The following is a 22,051-nucleotide window of genomic DNA, read 5'->3' on the forward strand; positions in this document are numbered from 1 at the left end:
ACAGGATCACCCCAGAATGACTTAAATAGCAAGGGGAAGGCAAAATGTCCTAAAGCCAGTTCCTAGACACTGAGACTTTTGTGAAGCCAAAAAAAGGGGAGTGTATCATCTGAAGGCATCAATAAAAAAAGAAAAGAGGCCGGGTGCGGTGGCTCACGCCTGTAATCCCAGTACTTTGGGAGGCCAAGGCAGGTGGATCACGAGGTCAAGAGTTCGAGATCAGCCTGACCAACATGGTGAAACCCCGTCTCTACTAAAAAATACAAAAATTAGCTGGGCGTGGTGGTGCGCACCTGTAATCCCAGCTACTTGGGAGGCTGGGGTGGGAGAATTGCTTGAACCCAGGAGCTGGAGGTTGCAGTGAGCCGAGATTGTGCCATTGCACTCCAGCCTGGGCAACAGAGTGAGACTTCGTCTCAAAAAAAAAAAAAAAAAAAAGAAAATTGGTGGATCATAGCCCATGTATTTCTGCAGAACTGACACATTTTGAGAGAGTTAGCAGTTGCCTAGATATCACAAGCCACAGTGCCAACTTCTCATGACTCCAACCTCAGCAGCACCAGGCTTCATGTGGTCCGTCTGCCAGAAAGCAGGTCCTCATATGCTTGGCTGGGAAGAATAATGTCAAGCCAGGTCCATCATGGTCCCTAACTTCTTGTCCTAAAATAAGCCTGAACCTTGTCCCCATGCACTGGCTCAACTCCCATTCTACTTCAGGCATCAGAATCACAACTCTACATTTCTCATCTAGCACTAGGGACTACGAGTTGTGTGGCAGATCTTCAGGCAGCTTCTAGGAACACTCTGGATTGAAGTGGAAAGGAAGTATCTCCTGATTTCATTTCCTAGCTGTCTTGCCTACTCAGGTTCTTTGGGCCATGGGTCGTTTCCTAGTGTGGACAGCTCCATAAGCTGTGTGGAGTGTCAGGCAAGGCTGAGCGGATTCCAATATGGGAGAAAGGTGCACGGTGCAGGCGCAGACCCAGAGCCCAGCCAGGGTCAGTGTCCCGACGGGAACAATAAGGACCTAGGAGGAAGTGGAACCGGAAGCTGGCTGCTTGCCCAAGTGCGGGGTCATTTGGGCTGCAATTTCACCTCCATTTTCTCCTTTGGCTCCTCCATGCCCCAGATGAGTTATTTTCACTGAAAATGAAATGCCTATGGCTACAGCCCCACTGAAAGTGACAATCCACGGCAGAGCCCAGGCACTTGGGGCAGGGGAGACTAGGACAATGAAAGACAAATGAAAGTAACTTCCAAATCATGCCATTTATTTTTCCTTAATGGATTTTACAGCTCATCTGAGTCTCTGCTGTGTTCTCTGAGGAGCTGTAGAATTTGTGTCGATGCCCTGTGTCCTCCGTCCTTCCCCAAATGTGCACACACGCAGGGCAGGCAAGAGCATGCTGGATTTGTCTTAGTTGTTAATTCACCTTCTGGCTTCACTGTGACACACATTTATCTCTACATGATATTCTCAAGAAGAATGATTAGGACAGAATCACAGCAAGGAGTGTGGAAGAGAGGGAGTTTTTAAAAAAAGTCCGTGAAAGAGAAGTAATGAACCACCAGGGTCCTTTAGGTAAAGGACCCCACTCCTCATCTCTTCCTTTTCATTCTTGATCTTTCAAAAAGAAGCACAGGAAGAGGACTAGGCTAGCAAGGGTGCTGGTAGGCTGCATGGTGCCTCTTTACCCATTAATACCCATTAACAAAAGGCTCCCCTCCTGCAGGAGGTGTAGCCCTTTCCATGGGGCAAAGCTTGGAGGGGATGAAATATCCTCCAAGAGTTCAGAATCCCCTATGGGCCCTGATGCCGATGGAGATCAGAGCCTCTCACAAGGAGGTCCCAAGCCGGTGACCTGGGAAGGGAGGCACTGATGCTCTGCCTGGCTGCCAGAGGTGTCCTGCCACCACCCCACACTCCATCTACTCCTTGCATCTTGGATTCTGTTTTACTTCACAGGGCAGGGATGCAAACACGAAGGAAAGAGGTGTGGCACAGGCACAGTATTAATGTGCAAAACCCTTCCTAATGCAGGATCCCCATTGAACTGCCTGGGACCTGGCTGCCTTTGATGATGTCCTATCTCATCTCATGAACCAAGATGGCAGGAATTCTCTGCAGCCAACCTAGACAGGAAATCATCCTGGAAATCCGCTGCTTCCTTAATTCATGGAAGAAGCAGGGAGAAAGGGTACGCTTCTCTCATGAATGTTGTGCCATTCAGTTGAGAGGTGTCACGGGTTCACCTGACAGCTCAGGGACTAAGGCTGGGTGGACGTCATTTATTAAGTATATTACAGGGCGCAATTCACCAGCTACCAAGTTGGAGTCTTGGCTCTGGAAATTTAATGGGTGGCAGCTGCGTGCAGCCGGTGGTGTCCAGCATTTTAAAAAGGTCAATTAAGAAACGGTTGATGGTGGTGCAGCTAATGACAGCCCAGGGGGGTGAGCAGGGCCGAGTAAACAGAAGGGCTGAGACATATATTACTGGAATTGAAGTGTCCAAGTGAAGCCTGGTGGGGAGGAAATCTATTGTCACAAGCCATAAAGCACATCTGAGTTTTGCAGTGGAGAGCAGTACAGCTGTTTCCCTCCCCAGGCAGCGCTGGGGGCAGCCAGTGAATGGAGGGCTCGCCTACAAAGGGGACACCTGCATCAGCTCCATCAATTTGCAGACAAAAATTGCTACCCTCCTCGCTGCCTGTTCCTTTGCACTTCTCGTTTTCCCACTTGGGGAGCACAAGGCAGATGCTGGAGTGATACTCAGAATGTGGGTCATGTTCTAGAATTCCATATTTTAAGCATTCCCGAAGCAGGGCTCCGCCCCTCCTCGCCGCTTGTGGGCGGGCGGACAGCCGGGAGCCTGAGCGTCAACCCCAGCCAGCGCTCTCCTTAGAAGACATCCGCTCCTGCCTCGGTGCGCGCACAATGCAGGCTGCGGATCAGACCCTTTACACTGCGACGGATAAAAGAGGGACACGAAACGCTTAGAAAAAGTCTATTTCGGACTGTGACAGAATTGGCTCATGGTTGGGGGAAGGCACTGTGTGGGGCTCCTTTTTAAAGAATCAGACAAAGGGGTCTTAGAATAAGTGCAGGGCTGCTAGGACAGGCTTTTTTTTTTTTGCCACATCTACCTGTCAAGCTAGAAATTCAGTAGAGCAATGGGAATGCTAATTGATATGCAAAACAGGTCTAGGGTTCCTAGAAATGTCTAATGATCCTCCAATTCATTACGAATGCTGAATTAAGACATGCACTAAATGAGATGTGAGTGAGAACACCAACCTTTTTGCTTTTCCTTTTAAAACCTGCTTTGGGAAACTTCACAGGTTTTATGATTTAAAAAAGAGTATTGCAATCAGTGGGTTTTGTCTTTCACACACTGGATGTTTATTATTAGAAAATAGCTTCTATCAGCTGTCAGTACCAAACAAGTTGAAAGGAGCGAGCTTCTCACCGTATTTTTTTCTCCTTAATGATATTTAAATAAACAGCTCACTGTGTGGAGAGTTGCCACGCCCTTTTTCCCTTTAAAAACTGGATAATTAAATGAAGTTTAGTACAAAACATTCTTCAAATATGACTTGTTCTGCATCTGTTATGCTGTCTCCTTGAGAATTGGACGCGAAAGAGATGAAAAAGACCACTCAGGCTACCAAAGTACCCCAAAGAATCCATATGAGAAACTGAGAAACAAATTAACTCAAATAAGACCCAACCAAACCAAGAAACCAGTTTTTATGTTGGCTTTTTGATTTTGATTATCATCTAAGTTTAATATATATATATATATATATGTGTGTGTGTTTGAAATTGTAATAAAAAAGGAAGAATTGAATTGCATCCATAGCAGGACAACCTTCCTCATACGTTAAAGAGGTGTTCAGAAAATTCCATACAGTATCTGCTAAATAAACATGTTTGGCAGCTTAGCAAATATCATATGATTGCAGCATCCATGATTTGAAGTAAAACAGCATTTGCTTTCTTCTGGCGGAGGTCGTTGCTTGGGGTGATGTGCTAACGTGCTCTGGATGTTCTTAGACCCACAGGCTTAAGGAAGGGCTTGGGGGTGGCTCAGTGCATGACCCCAGTGCAGACACTTCCAAACCCCAAACAATGAATCAACCAACCAACCATACAAACATCAAACAACTGTCTCCTTTGAGTTCCTCTTGACTGAATGGAGGCCCAGCAAGGACTGCTGGTTAGAAGGTACATTGACAGACTTTGGAATGAGGAGAATCACCCTCTGATTGGTCCGACGCCACTCGTTGTACAATCGACAGTGGTACCTAAATGACACCTGGGGGTGGGAGAGGAAAAGTAAGAGAAAAGAATTCAGGTCAGGAGAAGTGGATAATCAATACAAGAAACAAATATGTCATTTGAAAGAGCTTCAAAGAGCTGGAAGCACCATGGCAGGGCAAGAACCCTGGGAAAATGGCTCTGGCACGCAGTGAGTGTTGAGAGATTGGCCACCAGCCAAAGAGCACCCTATGTGTGGACACATGGGCAGGGCTTGCATGGTGGCTTCCTTTGTTCCTCCTCATACTGGGTAAATTCAGGATATAAATGGGAAAATGAGGTTCTTTCTGAGTTTGGATTTATTTTCGGACTAGTGGTGGATACAATACCAGCCCTCGCCCAGCTGTGTGACCTTGGCAATGCACCTATCTGGTGCCTTCTTCTGTTAGATGAGTGGGATGCTAGGGCTTCATGAACCTTCCTGCAAGTTAGACCCTGCACAACTCAAAGGATCCCATCCATACTATGATACGAAGGACACCCTTTGTACTGTCCTGTGGACAACCTGCACAACAGCTTGGTGGCACCAATGGGTGATTCCTAATTGCATCCAGCTCCAGCATTCTATAGCTTCCAGTAAGGAAATCACAGCATGGGCACTAACTCCCCTGATAAATCTTCTTGAGCCTCAGGCTAGGTGGGGCACGACTCCCTTGGGTGCCCACTGTGCCTCAAGCTTACCCACGTGGCACTGAGTGTCCTGAACAGCACTGTGCATGTTTTTCTCTCCCCCTGCACTAGAAGCATCTTGAGGGCAGGGGTTGTCTTGTGTTCATCTTTGCATGCCCAGCACCTGTTACAATGCCTTGCACTTAGGAAGTTGCTCAAGAGAGTTTGCTGAGTAAATGAATGAGTGAATAAGCATCCTATATTTTCTGATTGCAACACTGCTTCAGACTTAAGCCTGTTTTTTTTTTGTTTTTGGATGGAGTCTTGCTCTGTCACCCAGGCTCAAGTGCGGTGACATGATCTCAGCTCACTGTGACCTCTGCCTCACGGGTTCAAGCGATTCTTGTGCCTCAGCCTCCTGAGAAGCTGGGATTACAGGCATGCGCCACCATGCCTGGCAAATTTTTGTGTTTTTAGTGGAGACAGGGTTTCACCATGTTGGCCAGGCTGGTCTCGAACTCCTGATCTCAAGTGTTCTGCCTGCCTCAGCCTCCCAAAGGGCTGTGATTACAGGCGTGAGCCACTGTGCCCCACCACACCTCTCATATAATACATGATGGTAGAAGCAGTGACATAATTGTGCCTGAGAGATGCTTGCCTTTTTTTCTTTTTTTTTGAGACAGAGTTTTACTCTTGTTGCCCAGGCTGAAACGCAATGGTGCCATCTCGGCTCACCACAACCTCCGCCTCCCGGGTTCAAGCGATTCACCTGCCTCAGCCTCCCGAGTAGCCACCATGCCCAGCTGATTTTGTATTTTTAGTAGAGACAGGGTTTCTCCATGTTGGTCAGGCTGGTCTCAAACTCCCGACCTCAGGTGATCCACCCACCTCGGCCTCCCAAAGTGCTGGGATTACAGGCATGAACCACGGTGCCCGGCCGAGGTGCTTGCTTTTTATGTACATATATTGGAATGAGATGCTTAAACCTGTAGTCTGTTTTGGAGAAGGCTGGACTGTCCAAGAAATTCAGAGTCTGATGTGTAGGTAAGTGCTGGAAAGGAAGGAGCCCATGAGCTTGGAGTGACAAATCAGGTCTGGGCTGTTTAATGATCTGGGAGTAGGTGGGTTGTGTTGATCCCACTAAAGGTCTATGGTGGTCAGAAAGTAGGCTGGCCTGATGACTTGGACTCGAGTTTCTGGAAGTAGATGAAAGTGCAGGACCTTGATCAGAATGGGCTTTTTAGTCTTCACAGCAGGATCATGAAATTCAAGGCCACTTATTTAAATTTCTGAGGCTAGAAAGCAGATGCCACGGGCCGAGTGCCAGAGAGAGTTGAGTATGAAAATATACGCTTTTAAACTCACACAGATGTGCTTTTCTCCAAAAGTCCCTGAACATGCCAAAGTGGATCAGTTTGGTTTTTTTTTCAAGCGTGATTCTCTTGTATCTATTCTGTCCTGATGCTGCTTGGTGCCACTCACGAATGTAGGAGAGGCAGGCTGGGAAGCCAGCTGTTCAGGGCCAACAGCAGGAAAGAGGTGGAATGCAGACAAGTATTATACTAATAAGGAAATTTGGCAATATAAGAAGTCTGGAATCTGGGAACATTACGGGAAAGCTGGATTTCAAATCAAGAGTCCCCTTTTCCATGATGCTGAGAGCTGTGCACACTGGCATTAGTAATTGGAGAAGTAGTTATGAGTGCAGGCCGCAGGCTCCGGAGCCAGGCACACGGGCCTGCAATCTGTATCCTCTATTTAGTGGTCGCGTGACTTGGGGAGGTTATTTGCTGTCAACAAGCTTCAGTTTCCTTGTTTGTAAGATGTGAATAATGATATTTGATGTAATGCATATAAAACACCTAGCACAGGGCACAGAGCATACATTTTAGTGTTCTTGGGCTGGTATTTTGTGTGTCTTAAGTATAAGAAAGAATTTTGTGACACCCTTTAGATACAGGGTAACAGAAAAAAAAAAGAGAGAGACAGAGCGAGATTGGGCTATTTCCTTTAAGGCTCTGCTCTCAGTGTGGTCCTGGACCAGCAGCAGCCTGCATCACCTGGGAGCTTGTTAGAATGTCAGAATTTTGGGCCCCACCCAGACCTAAGGAATTAGAGAGTGCATTTTAACAAGATCCCCAGGTGATCCGCATGTGCATTCAAGCCTGAGACGCACTGCTTCCAGGAACAAGGGAGTCAACGACTTAGCACGTCTCCCGGTTCCTTGGCCAGGAAATTAAAAAATTCAGCCCACTTGTGTAGGCAAACAGATGAGATCTTATTATACATTAATCTATTTTAATTGTGGTTAATCACCACAGTCTGCAGGCAAATTCAATCGATAAGAAGAAAGCAACATAAGAAGATGCTTCTTTGTCAGGGAAAATAAAGGCAGTTGAGCACAATGCCAAGGAGACCACAGGTTTGCATTGCCCTGGGTTAATACTACTTCTCTAGATGCTCCAAGACACTGCATCCCTGCAATGCAATATAATTGGAAAGAAAGGAGGTCTAATTTAGAAGAAGAAGGCAGCAAGGAAAAAGAAAACATAAAATAAAAAGACGCTATAACAATAATGTTAGGAATTACACAGATATTTCTTAAATTTTTTAGTTTAGGAGAGAGGAAGAAGAGTGTATAGGGCTACTATTCGAAAAATACTACTCCTTATGGGATGGGCTTCCTGAACTTTCTAGTTTATTCATCTAACTAACCTCCTATCATGGGCAAGTCTGCTGTACAAAGAGTTGTGATCGCATGAAAATTATGAGAAGGGTTAGAAAATGTTAGCATCCACTCTTCCCTTTAGGGAGGTGACTGCGGCTGGGGCAAAGGTGTGCTATAAAGTCACAGCAGGCGGCCGGGTGCAGTGGCTTATGTCTGTAATCCCAGCACTTTGTGAGGCCGAGATGGGCAGATCACCTGAAGCTGGGAGTTCAAGACCGCCTGACCAACACGGAGAAACCCCGTCTCTACTAAAAATACAAAATTAGCTGGGCGTGGTGGCCTATGCCTGTAATCCCAGCTACTTGAGAGGCTGAGGCAGGATAATCGCTTGAACCCGGGAGGCAGAGGTTTCGGCGATCTCGGCTCACGCCACCGCACTGCAGCCTGGGCAACAAGAGCGAAACTCCCTCTCAAAAAAAAAAAAAAAAAAAAAAAAAGTCACAGAAGACTTTGGGACATCCGATTACGTATTTTGATTTTGCCCTTTCTCTCTGGAAGTGGTGTGACTTAGGGATATGGACGGGACCAGGTCTTGGCAAACGGCCTCCCCAGCAATGTGCCCAGCTCACTTATCTATCTCTGACTGCACTGGGGAAAAGGAGTATAGGAGTGAATTGGTCATGGGGAAATACCGCTGAATACCCTCAGGATGCTTGTAGGCCGTGTGGGGGATGTGTCTAAAGCAGCCCCACAGTGAGCCTTGTTGGGACAGCATTCCATTGGCGCTTCCCCCTTTATAAGAAGAATTTAAACAATCAAACCATGGGACTGGGAGTCAGCCTTTGAGGAACCGGGTCGCTCATTCATTCCCTTCTGTGCTGGACACCGGTTGCATCAGTGATGCAGTGAGTGGAAAGACATCCTGTACACGGTGCCTCAATTCTCCTCCAAACTCCAAACTGGGGCTGATACCAAGTCCATTACCGACAATTTCTTCATGTTTAATGTGGACTGAGTTCTCAGCCAGCTCTCTTTGTGTCTGTCTGCGGGCTTCAAGTCACTCGTGACGTGGACAGTGATGTTTCTAGGATACCTCTCCCTGGGCTCTTAGGGTGGAGCTGACCAAGGCCCTGGCCTCCTGGGGCCCAGGTGTGCTTCTGGAACACAGCAGGTTCCAGAAGGTGGGACTCCCTGAGGGTGTGTCGAGGCTGGACCCGCATGGCCATGTGTGCCTGCGAGAAACTCCAAAGCACTCTGAGGTGTGCAGTGTGAGCGCTCGTCCTTCTTCACAGTACCAGGGAGGCCCTTCCAGGAACCGCTCCTCTGAGGAGCCAGGCTTGGACTGACACCGTGTTTGTTTATCTAAGACATTTTCACAGCATATTCTCCTTAAGCTTGACAGCTTGTTTACAATGGGTTTCTGCCGCAGGGCAGTTTCCAAGTGCTGTCAGCTTCTGAATTACGGCTCTTGCCAGGGCCGCTCAGTACAGCATTTATCTGGGACGGAGTTATTCTATATTCAGTAACCTATTGCTGAGCTGACTCCACAGCACGTTTTTCACACCAGTCAAAGGGGAGAGATGCCTTCTTTCCCTCCTGCTACTTTGCATTCTATAAAGGGCAGGGGGAGGGTGGAAGCTGGGGGAGCAGGGAAGCCGCAGGAAGGAGCCTGGGGCCAACACTCTGCTAGGGGCTTGCATGTCTGTTCTCAGACGTTATCTTTGCAATAACCCATTGACCCAGCGGTTATCAATTATGTCCTGTATTTTTTTTGTATAAGAGGAAGGATGAACAGAGAGGTTAAGTATCCTATTTGAATTTACACTGTTACTAGGATGATAAATCTTGAGTTTAAACACAGGGCCCTTGGATTCTAAATGCATGCATAGCACTGCCCATGAGAAATATTACTGGAATGAAGTATGTTACCATTTTCCTGAAAGAGCCTAGTCTAGGTACCTTTTCTACCCAAACCTTCCTTTCACCTGAGATGGGAGATGAAACAAGGTCCCATCCATTTTGTCTTGAGATAACCTTCTTTCTTTTCTTCTTTTCTTCCTTCTTTTCCAGCCACCTATCACCCTGTTACTTTCTTGTTAGATAAGTGTATGCTTTACAAAGCAGGATTTCATAAAGGCCTTACATTGGTTTTGAAAGCCCAGCATTTAAGCTCACTTCATCCATCCTTCATCATAGGCACTCTTCTAAAAAAAATTATAGACTAGAAAACCTCTAAACATGGCAAGAACTTATATTATTCTCCAAAGTACTTTCCCATATACACTTTGACTTAAATCTCATAACACCAGGGGAATTTGGCAGGATGGGCATTACCACTATTTCCACTTGACAGATGAGGACACTGAGCCTCACAGAAGCCAAATAACTTTCCCAGGGTGGTGCTGTTGACCAGGTGTTAGACGGTGCTGCTTAGACTCCTTCATTTCTTATTTCTAACCCTCCTCCCATCACAATGGAAACTTCTGGAACAGCTTCATTGCCTGATTCAAAATGAACCAGGACGCACTTTGGAAGCATAGGCTTTTTTTTTTTTTTGAGATGGAGTCTCACTCTGTCGCCAAGGCTGGAGTACAGTGGCACGATCTCGGCTCAGTGCAACCTCTGCCTTCTAGGTTCAAGCAATTCTCCTGCCTCGGCCTCCCAGATAGCTGGGATTACAGACATGCACCACGATGCCCGGCTAATTTTTGTATTTTTAGTAGAGACGGGGTTTCGCCATGTTGGCCAGGCTGGTCTCGAACTTCTGACCTCAAGTGATCCGGCCGCCTCAGCCTCCCAAAGTGCTGGGATTACAGGCATGAGCCACTGCACCCAGCTGGGAGCGTAGACTTCTAAAGGAGGCAATAATAGTTTTGCTTGGGGCTTCATTAGCCTGGGAACAGAATGTCTAAATTTACCATAAGACTCAGATAAGTTCTTAGCATTAGAACACTCCCTCTTTACTGAAACTGAAATGTATCTTCTTACTGTTTGAACACTCTCACTGGAGGGGAGGCACAGAGCTGGAAGAGCCTTATGATGAAGAAGAGGGAAATGAACAGGGTCGTGGGAGTGGCAGCTGGAGGAACAGGGTCTGGGAGACAGAGAAAGGGAGGAAGTGTGTGCTAGAGGCAGTTTCCACATGCTGACACTGTGCTATGGGATATGGGAATGGTACACTTTAGACAGGAAATACATATTGAATAACAATGGAACGTGCTCAGATTAGAAACGAGGAGGCACAGGAGAGTAATGCCAGGAAGCAGGGGGCCTAGCTTCTGGAAATATTCTAGAAGACAGTGATGTCCTTCCCTGCAGCTCCCAGAGGAAGGCATAAGGAGAGAGATCAAATGTTGCATTTTGTGGGCGCTGTCAACTGGTACTCGAGCAATCACCTTACTGCATGAAGTTAAAAGAATGAAAAAAGGGATATGTAAAAATTCTTCCTCACACACAGCAAGAACACTTATTGAGAAATGGTCTTTCTTTGGTGGCAGCTTCTCAGCTAGACAAATTAGTGCTTTCATGGGCAGCAGAGTCAATATCCCAACACACAGAATAATCATCAGGCAAAGTGCGGCTCCACGTCCAACAAAGACTTTAGGCTGTGTCAGGACGTAAGAAGGAAATAACCAGCAGGGAGGATTCATGATCTGTGCAGGCAGTGACAGCAACAGCAGCCAAATGCATCATTCATAATATACTACAATCCCGGCAAAAGTGAGAAACATAAACAAGAGAAAGAAAATGCCAAGCCTCATAACAGATGGAGTCCTAGACTACTAGAGGAGAGAAACGTCCAAGATGTGTCTGTGTCTTTGACTGATGGACACCGAGAAGCTGAACTTTTTCTTTATGTGATCTGCCTTAGCAGCACAGACACACACACAGACAAACGCACACACACATGTAGTCATAAACTAAATCTCATGCTCCCGCCAGCAATCGAAGGTCTGTTTTCCACCAGGCAGGTGAGATGTGTTACAGACAAGAGGAAAGGCTTATGCCAGCTGTGAGGCTGCTAGCTCCAAATGGCCTGAACCCCAGCCATGGCCCATACTTACTAGTGTCCAAAAGAGGTAAATAGTGAAGAGTGCGACAGTGAGTGCAATCAGTCCGACGGCTTCCAGCCGACTACTAAAGTGCAGGTGGTCCACAGCGCCCCGCAGGCACAGCCAGCCCGAGATGGTGGCCAGGGGAGTTATAAACAAGAAGCACACCATGTCGCCAAACAGAGTCCGCTTCTCATGCTGGGGGCCAGGGTTTCTCAGCCACTGCCAGGTAAAGGGAGACAGAGAAGAGCAGGGGAGAAGGTTAAATGCCAGTGTGGAGTGGAGACATGCTGTTCTGAAGTTATCTTTGCCTTCGGAACTTTGGGAAAAGGCATTTCTGACTTGTTAAGAGATAACAAGGAAGTGTTCAGGGCTCATTCCCATGCTCCACCCCCTGAATAATAATGAAATGATACAAATAACAATAATAATTTATAGTGTCCTTGCTGTAGATGACCTACTTTTTGTGAAAATAGTCGTTACTATTCTGAATCACAATGATCCCATGTGGAAGGAAGAGAGAATGTTACACTTGGAAGGTGACAGCTGAGGTAGGAGAAATTCAGTCATGTGTTCAAAGCCTTCCAGTGTCTTGACCCTGGGAATGTGTGCTGGAAAGGGTTGGGTTGCTCAAGCCCTGCACATTCCCAAGACAGGCCTGTTTTTAGGACCGGCTCTTGACCAGCTTCTGAGAGATGAGCTCTGAGTCCTAGTAATATTTTGCCTGATAAGAGTATTTTGCATGCCAGAGGCCTTAGGCCACAATACTAGTATGATCAGACACTTTATGCCAACAGTGTGATTTATGGTGAACACCTATTTTTGCCCTGGGAGCCTGGAGTTTGAGTAGCTGAGGTCAGTCATGCAGATATTGCATGTCTGTGTGACTGATCCCAGTCAAAATCCTGAATACTAAAGCTCAGGTGAGCTTCCCAGATTGGCAAATACTTCGCCCATGTTGTCACAAATCATTGCTGGAAAAATTAAGCATATTTGTTTGACTCCACTAGGAAAGGACACCTGGAAGCCTGTGTCTTGTTTCTCCTGGACTTCGCCCCATGCACCTTCACACTTTTCTGCTTTTAATCTGTATCCCTTTGCTGTAATAGACCATAACCATGAGTATAACAGTTTTTTTCTGAGTCCTGTGAGTCCTTTTAGTGAATAATTGAGCCTGAGGATGGTCCTGGGGATACCCAACACAGAATAATACTCACCTGACCCCATGAACTCATTAATGACCACTCTTGGCTTTTGGATCCTGAACCTCCTCACTTAGGACCACCTCTGACATGTTGATTATGCAACCATCTTGACTGAACCAATCCCCAAAAGGATGAGGAAAACCTCATGCTTGTTGAAAGACTAAAGAGAATTTCTACAGTTAGGAAAATAGGATGGCTGTCCTCCCATTTGGGTACCTGCTTAATGCCTGCTATAATGCTTTCCAAAATCCATTCAACAATAGATTTAATTCAGTGCTTGCATGGTGTCAATTCACATGGGTAATGAGGCCTGATAGCTTTTCTTCAGATTAGCATTGAAACACTCTACAGATAATTTGACATTCCCATCTCACTGTTCCATGTAGTAATGACAGAGGCCAAGGAGTCCAGAGAAGGAGTGGGGTCAAACACAGACGATGGGGTTGGGGTGAGGAGAGACACTGGTACACTCTGCCTTCCATCTTGTCCCTACCAACAAACAGGGACCTAGCATTGACTGTCTGCTGATGCGTGCCCAGCAATGCCACACAGCTAGCTTGCCAAACAGGAGCACTGGCCACCGAGGAGACAGCCCAAGGGGCCAGGGCAGCAAATCCTACAAAACCACTGGGAGGAAGAGAAGGGCCATGATGGGTGAGACAGGAGTGGGTGGGGCTGACAGGAGAGGGAGGGGAAGGCCATGCTCAAGGATGGAACGACAAAATAGAAAAGCTGCAAAGAGGGAAAGAAGTTGAGGAAAGAGCAGTGTAAGGCCTGGCAAAACCCCAATGAGTGAGTAAAAGAGGCAGGAGGTAAAAGGCACCAAAGAAAGTTTTCTGGGAGGTGCCCTTCCTCAAATGTTTGCATGAATCCCCAACATTCCACCTTTCAGGGACAATCCACCTTAAACATGGGCTGAGATGCTGAATACAGTCAGTTTCACCTCAAAAGTGGACACAAACAAATATTAAAACAGAGATAATGGAGAGCTGACTTGTCTGTGATTTTAAATACTGCATTATATTTAATATAAATACCAAAATAAGTGCAAATGATATTAATCCTGCCATGTGTTGTCATGCCACCTCAGACATCTCAGCAGCTTCAAAGAAATTCAAAGAGCTCTTATTAATTAACATGTTCTTGCCTAAGTACTGGGAATATCACTATCAAGTGGAGAGTAGAAATAGGGCATTATTGTATCTTAATTTTACAGAGGCTCAGTAAAGTTAAATGATGCTGCCAGGTGATTCAGAAGCTGAACTGAGAAGAGGATTGAGATCTCTACTCTTATTTAAATGTTAGTGAATATTCAAAAATTAAAATCGCAAGACATTTAGACATACAGATTCTTAAACAATGGTGACCAAATTATAGCAAACCAACCCAATTCTCCTCGTGGTTTGGGTTTTCCCTGGAAGCAGACAGACATCTGGTGTACTCTTCTCTGTACTTCCATTTTGGAACAGTAGGCCCTGAATACATATGCTACTGATGTCCACAAAAACGCTGACCTCTTTAGCTAAGACTTCCCTTCCTTTCTTTTGCTTGGGAATTCTGGATGCATTTTATTAAAACTAATTTAGTACTTTACTTATTTATGTGGCCCTTGACATTACCCAGTGAAATGACTTAGATATGGAAGGAGGGAAGGAGGTAATTATGAATCAATGTTTATCTCTGCCTGATGCAAAATAAATGTGCAAAGACAAACTAGAGATTATGATTGCTTGTTTCCAGTTTCCTGTTTTCTAATTGTTCTTTGATCTTCCGTATTTATGTGCCCATGATCACCCAATAAGATGAATTCTGCACCTTGTTAACTCTAGTTTTGGGGGGCTCGGCTTACTCTTTGTGTTGTTTGCTGCTGGTTGTACTTAGGTATGGAGTACTTTACATGGTACTATTATGTTAAATTGTGTATCTTCTGCAGAGCTCCAAATGTTACTTACCTATTATACAAACGCAGGTTTGTGAGAAAGATCAGTAGCAATCATCCATCCTTACTAAGGAAAAGAAAAAACTACCCTTGGCCATGGTAAGAGCTACTAAGTATCCAGATATATCCATATATTGACACAGAATATTAATACAAGCAAAGTTTATAACAGAGAAAATCTGATTACAGCTTACATTTCTAGCAATATGGAATTGTCTAAATAAATTATGGAATTTACTTAACATAGAATACCACATATTAATAGCAATTTCAAATGCTAATGTACATTTTATATTTACTGACATAACATACTGCTGAGCAGAAAAAATTTCTAGTGGAAAGACTGTATAGTATGATCCTATATATGTAAGACATATTTACACAGAGACAGGGGGACACCTAGCAAAATAATAGCTATTCTTGGTGGTGGCATTGTGAGTGGTTTAAAACTTTTTGTACATTATTTTCTTGTTTTTGTAAAATAAACATGGATTCCTTGCATAAATATATGTATATAAATCACTTGTGTACAAACAGATAGACAGGGAGAGAGACAGACACACAGAGTGAGAGAGAGGGACAGACAAGGCTGTCAGGGGAGGCAGATGCTTAGCTAGCGCACAGCAAACTAAAATAGCAAAACAGCTATTACTGAGAGATGGCTGGGGCAGGCTCAGTGCTACAGCTTGGAGTTTATTATGCAATATCTCACTGAGTCCTCACAACAGTCCTATGTAGTAGGTGATAACAGTATCCCCATTCTATAGATACAAACACCAGGGAGCAGAAAGTTTAATAACTCACCTAAGGAGAGATAGGCAGTGGGTATCAGAGGTGAGATTTAAACCAGCCTCACATGTCTCTTCCTTGTTTTCCTACTAAAATTTTCTTTTTGTACCAAATGGCATTTGTGTGTGTATGCTTGCGTGTGCAAGGTTTTTTAACTTTTCAGTTAGGTGGGACACATTTAAGTCCTGCTGTTTTATTGGGTACATCTGGTAACTGAACGTTTAGTTCACTGGCCAGGATGTGATCACGGTAGTTTCAGAAAATTTTCTTAGGCTCTTGTTCTGGTCTGTGTCAATTCTTTTGCCAAACTACGATGAGGTCTAATTTCTGGGTGTTTAATCTCAGCTACATTATCATGCATTGTGACCTAATTCATAATAGACAAGGGGTTGACCTCCTCGATTATTGTTCTATTACATTTTTGGCTCTTATGTCTTCTACCTTTCTTATCAGTTATGGGGCATATACATTGACTATTATACCTGTTCTGTAGTAGTATCTTCATCTCCTAAGCATTAATAAAGAACAGGAAGAGGCAGAAGGCAGGCTTGTTCGTGTGTCTGTCTTCCCATTAAAACTTACCTTTACATCACTGGTGTCTAGCACAGTGCCTGCCTCATATCAGGCACCTCATGCTAAATGAATGAGAAGAGCTTATGTCTCTTCAGCCCCTACTATATGCCAAGCACTATCTTATATGCTACATCTAATAATTAATTTACTCCTCAATAATCTTAGAATCATTATTACCACTGCCATTTTATAGATAGGGAAAATGAGACACAGAGAATTTAAATAACTTACACAAGATTGGTCGTGGCTTTGGTTCATGAAGTCTAGCTCCAAAGACTGTGCCCCTAACCATTCTACTATATCACAATTCTTAGTAAAGCATGGAGTCAGGAAGTAGCTGGATGGAAGGGGAGGAAAATGGTTACACCTTAATTGTACTTATCAGTACAAGAAGGAATATTTACTTATCGAAGTTCCTCTGGTGTGATATACCAATTAATTTATCCTGCACACTTGTGGACAGCTTTTGCAGCTCAAATGCCATTCTTGAAGGGTCTTAAGTTTGACTTTAGTCCTCAGCTTATACTTGGTGGTTAGCTATATTTTAAAAGCCAAGGTCAATGATTGAGACTAGTAATTTTTGTGGCATTTTTCTCCTGGTGGACCCACTCATATGGCTGCCAGGGGTTCTGTGGGCAACCAAGGGCACCCTTCTGGCATCTTGTTCTCTGGTTCCATCAAAAACATGCAGTACAGAGATCGTGCTGTTGAAAGCCCCAGCAGTGAGCTACCTATTTTTCTGTAGAAATCTCATTCTAATCACTTAACTTGTTTCTGAACCATGAGGTTGATCAATTCTTGGAAATAAGTACAACAAGTAAACAAACTAGAAACCCCATCATAATCAGCACTGAAGGGCCGAGACAGAAGAGGGGATTAAAGCAGCACTCTACTACCTTGCCACAGCATCATTCACTGGCTGTGAATGTACATCTAAGGTAAGCCAGGTACCAGTGGCTACTTTCAAGGTGGGTTAAGGGTGGATTTGGATTTAATTACAGTGTCAATATGTTAAATCCCCTACTGGTTGGTGGGGAAGAGGGGGTGCCACAGGTGCTGTGTTACAGAACTTTAGACTCTGCCTCCCAGGCTCTGAGTTAATCAGCTTAAATCCCCAAGGTAGACAGGACACTGTGCAGGTCAGTTTGTACTAGAACTAGATTACACTCTGGTGGCTAATAGCTCTGATCGATAACAACCTTCCCCATGAATCTCCTTAATGAGAAACCATCACAAGAATGAAAGAAACTGATAGAAAGAAAACCATAGTAAATTTATGGAGCTGGAAGAAAAAAAAAGAGAAGGCAGAGTCTCACAATGTTTACTCACTTTGGCTTATCTGTCCGAGTCTCCCGTTAGGCTGACACTTGGCAGAGTTATTAACCTTGCCTTTCTTGAGATGGGTCTTATTCTGCAAGCCCAACACATTCTACCCTAAATTCTCGCTTATCTGGGGAGTTGGAATGTGAGGGGGGCAGTGTAATGATCAGAAGGCAAGTGATAGGTTTCTTGCATGCTTTAAAATTGAAGATGAAAGTCGAAAATCATGCTTTTCAGTTAACTTGAAACAAAGCAGAGAACAAAAACAAACTCCCACTAGTGTTTTAAATCCCTGAACTCCACAGTCTGTCAATGAGTTTCCAGGACAGCTGAAGATGCACAGAAGGAAATTCTGACTCCAGGGGACCTTAGGAGATGCATGCTTCAGATATCCATCAAACCAGGCTTGTAACAAAGCATCTCAAAGGAGAACTTTACAGAGTATTTGCTCATGCCTTGGCCTCTCTCCAAACCTCTAGATGTGCCCATTCAACGACCCAGTCAACATCTCTGCTTAGATGACTAATAGACAACTCAAACTTAATCTGTCCAAAACAGAACTCCTGATTAGCACGTACCTCGTAACTCCTTTCTGCTAAGTCTCTTCCATATCAGTAAATGACCATCCACCCCTGTCGCTTAGTCATCCTGTTCCATTCTGTGTCTTTCCTTCTGGGCTAAGGGACTTGCCCAGGACATGGTAAGTCCTATTGGCACTGCCTGCAACATACACCTGGAATCTAGCTGCTTCTCTCTGCCCCACTACTGACATCCCAGGCTAGGTCACCATCATCTCCTACTTGGGAGGCAATAGCCTCCCTGCTTCCACTCTGGCCACCCTGCTGTCCAGTCCCAAAACAACAGTCAGGGTGAGCTTCTAGAAATATAAATCAAATTAGGTCGCTTCTTTGCTCAAAACTCTCCAGTGGTCATAATTAAGTCCAAACTGTCTACCTGGTACTATAAGCCCTGACTTCATCCCTTCCTACCATTTCCCATGTCTCCTGCTACCTCTCCCTTCATTTTCAGCCTTTGCGCATATTCTTTTTCAGCTTCTCATTATTTAGGTCTCAGGTCAAAAGGCACCTTCTCATGGAAAACACTTCCAGCACCTGTGAATGTTACTCAGCTGTATTTTCAAGAGCACACAACACTCTCTGAAACGAAGCTGTTTCTTTAGTTATCTGTTTAGTTGCCCATGTATTGCTACCCACTTCAACTTTGTTTATTTTTGTTTATTTTCATATGCCTTGATCTAAGAACAGCACTGGAACATAGTAGACGTTGAACAAAAATGAATGAATAGGCTGGGTGTGGTGGTTTACGCCTGTAATCTCAGCACTTTGGGAGGCCGAGGCAGGCGGATCGCCTGAGGTCAGGAGTTTGAGACCAGCCTAACCAACATGGTAAAACTCCATCTCTACCAAAAATACAAAATGATCCAGGCATGGTGGTGCACGCCTGTAATCCCAGCTACTTGGGACGCTGAGGCAGGAGAATCACCTGAACCCAGGAGGCGGAGGTTGTAGTGAGCTGAGATTGCACCATTGCACTCCAGCCTGGGCAACAAGAGTGTTGATTTAAAAAAAATCTTGATTTAAAAAATATGTCTTGATTAAAAAAAGGAAAATGAATGAATAAACATCTGAGATGCCACTACGTCTGACCAGAAATGATCTTATAGTATTAGTTAGTATAGTATTAGTTAAACTGATTGGAAAGGAGAAACTTTGTTGGCATACATATAAACATCAAATTGTCAAGTTAATTGCTTTTAGCCTGCTAGACTAGAGATACCATTTCTTACCTATTGCCCTTCTTAGGTTTCCAAGAGAAATATCTACACATTGTTTTGTTGTTACAAGATGAAAAACCTGTAGTTTTGATTCAAGCTTTTTTTCCTAAAATGTAAGTAACCATGGAACATCTATTTTTCCATAGGTCATGAAGTCATATGAGAAACCTAGTAAATTATTCAAGATCTCTTGTGCTGTTTTAGTCACAATTACTATATATATATATATATATATTTTTTTTTCTAGAAGAAACCTACCTTGAAATAATTGAGAAGGGTACATACCACATGTCCTCTTAAAAGTTATGCAACTCCAATTCAATGAAAAATACGTACTCATTGCCTACGATGTACCACATATTTGTACTGAATTTGGAACACCAGGTGTTGTTATTATTCCCATTTTGGATTAGGATATGAAGACTCAGTGAGGTTAAGTTCCTTGTTCAGGGTTACATGGTAAGGAGCCAGTATTTGAAACCTCCAGCCTAATGCTCTTTCAATTCTTTCTTTTCACTTACTTTCACACTACATAAAATCTTGAACCCAATTTTTGTTCCCTCCTGCAACGGATAAAGTTGGAGAAGCAGCACCTTGCTGGGGATAAGATATGGGCTCGGAGGCAGGGGACAGGACACCACTTCCGGTTGCCCCACATTCTGTTCCCCCCAAATGCTGTGTGACTTTATGAAGTTCTTTAGCTCTGTTGTGGAGTAAAAAATGGGAGTCTACCTCAACAGAATAAGGATGCTGTGGCTTTGACGGAGTGGTGAAGCAGCTTCTCTTGTTGTCAGAGCAATGCTAGAGAACTCTTAAGTTCTCATTTTAGTTCAAAACATCAGGCTTGACTAAAGGATTTCAGGACAACCCTTTTCTAGGCTTCAGGCTTGTGTGCCCAGCTGCTTACTTGATATGTCTCCATTTGGGCAGCAAACATGACAAGCTTTACAAGACCCACTGCAGAACACGAGATTCACCATCCGCCATTCCAACTAACCCACAAATAGATTCCTCTCTCAGGGTGGCCCATACTAGCATGTGGCAACACTAACACCTGGTGGCTCTCATAAACAACCTCAGTCCCATCCTTATTTCTCCCTTTCTTCATTCCCCTTCCCCCTATATCCAGTCTATCAGCAAATGCTGTCAATTCTTCCAGAATACATCTTGAGTATGTTTGCACTGCTCTCTCTGGTCACCACTATTCCCTTCCAAACCCTCTTCATTTTTTACCTAAAAGATGGTACCATGTAATAGTCTCCTTACTTTCTCACCCTTCCACTCCTGTTATCCTAGAATCCAGTTTCTATAAAGCAGCAAATCATGACACTTGTCTAGTTTAAAATTTCCCAATGGCTCCCCATCACCCTTAGCCTAACACCTCACCATGGCCTACAAAGTCCTGCATAGTTTAGCCCACGTGTTTGTACCCTGGAGTCCACAGATAAGATTCACAGGATCTATGATTTTGAATGGGAAAAAAAAAAATCACATCTTTATTTTCACAAACTCTAATTGAAACAGAACATTCCATTGAGCGATGCAGAAAATCTAGGTGGCATCAGCAGTACCTGCGACTTTGTCACCAGTAGAAACAGAAATACGGAAATTTCGTATCCCGTAACAATTGTTGCAGATATCTTGAAATATCATTATTTTAATGTTAGTTATTAGATCTGCAACAAAACATGCTAAAGAATCATTTACATTTTATATTATAACTGTGTCTTTTAAATATTTTGATACCTGTATTTTAGTGTAAATGGCTTCCTTTGCATTCCTGTGTATTTTATCTTATGCAATTAAGAACATGATTTTGAGAAGGGATCCGTGCACTTCAACACATTGCCAAAGGGTCCAGAAACGTTTAAGCACCTGGTACCCAGCTCCTTTGAGCTCTCCTGCAATGCTCTCCTGCAGTGTTTCTTCCTGCCTCAGAAACACTAGACTAGCTTCTGCCTCAGAGCCTTACAGTGGCCGTTCCTCTGCCTGGAACTCCTCTACCCATGGTAGGTTCCTTCTCATCAGCTGTACCTTTGCTTGAATGACACCTCTTCAGATGGGCCTTCACAAACCAGCACACACAAACCCTCACCCCAGTTCTTCTTTGCCACAAAGTCTCGATTATTGCTTCATAGCTTTTACCACCACTACCAGAGACAATCTTGTTTATTTATTTACTTGTTCATTCTGTTCCTTCCTCCCCAGCAGGGAAGCTCTGTTAGTACATGAGATTCTTCTGGCCTTTCCACAGCTACATTCCTATTTCTTAAATATCTAATTTGTGCTTGATAAATATTAGCTGAAGAAATAAACAAATCCTTCTAAGCCAGAGAGGATCACTTTGGGTAGACATCAAATGAATATAACTGAAATGCATATATAAGACCATTTGCTTGGACTCTTCCCATTAAATACAGTAATTTTTGCCACACACGTGCATAGCAGTTACTTTGGCACTCACAGCTGTGATCTGGCTGAAGCATAAAGTCATATTCAAGGACACCCTGGAGATTTGTGATGCTCCCTGGAGGACTTAGGCCAATAAGCCAATTAATGGGCTATAATGCTCCATAAATACTATGCTTATGCCTGGGACATTATAATTTGGCTCTGACATTATTTAAACAAATGCTACACACACTCACACCAATGGTTTATTTTTCCAAAGATTAGATCAGTGGCACAACGGTATTAGATGGCAAATCATTTTATATATTCACTTGTAACTTCAGACATACACAAAATGAAAATAATCTCTCTCTAATTATTTTAGATCATTA

The 22,051-nt window shown here is 44.1% G+C and overlaps 1 protein-coding gene across 1 annotated transcript in view; it reads right to left on the minus strand.

The window, feature by feature from the left end:
• Positions 1-1,250: 1,250 nt before the first annotated feature.
• Positions 1,251-22,051, minus strand: part of MARCHF3 (membrane associated ring-CH-type finger 3) — a 158,953-nt gene continuing 138,152 nt past the window's right edge. The window contains exons 4-5 of the mRNA XM_003259906.3: positions 11,660-11,869; positions 1,251-4,316 (exon numbers count right to left, since the gene is read on the minus strand). Coding sequence (XP_003259954.1) covers positions 4,158-4,316; positions 11,660-11,869 — 369 coding nt within the window. The 3' untranslated portion in view covers positions 1,251-4,157. The remainder of the gene's footprint in view (positions 4,317-11,659; positions 11,870-22,051) is intronic.

Source organism: Nomascus leucogenys, chromosome 2 (assembly GCF_006542625.1).
Source record: "Nomascus leucogenys isolate Asia chromosome 2, Asia_NLE_v1, whole genome shotgun sequence".
In the NCBI taxonomy this organism is placed as follows: domain Eukaryota; kingdom Metazoa; phylum Chordata; class Mammalia; order Primates; family Hylobatidae; genus Nomascus; species Nomascus leucogenys.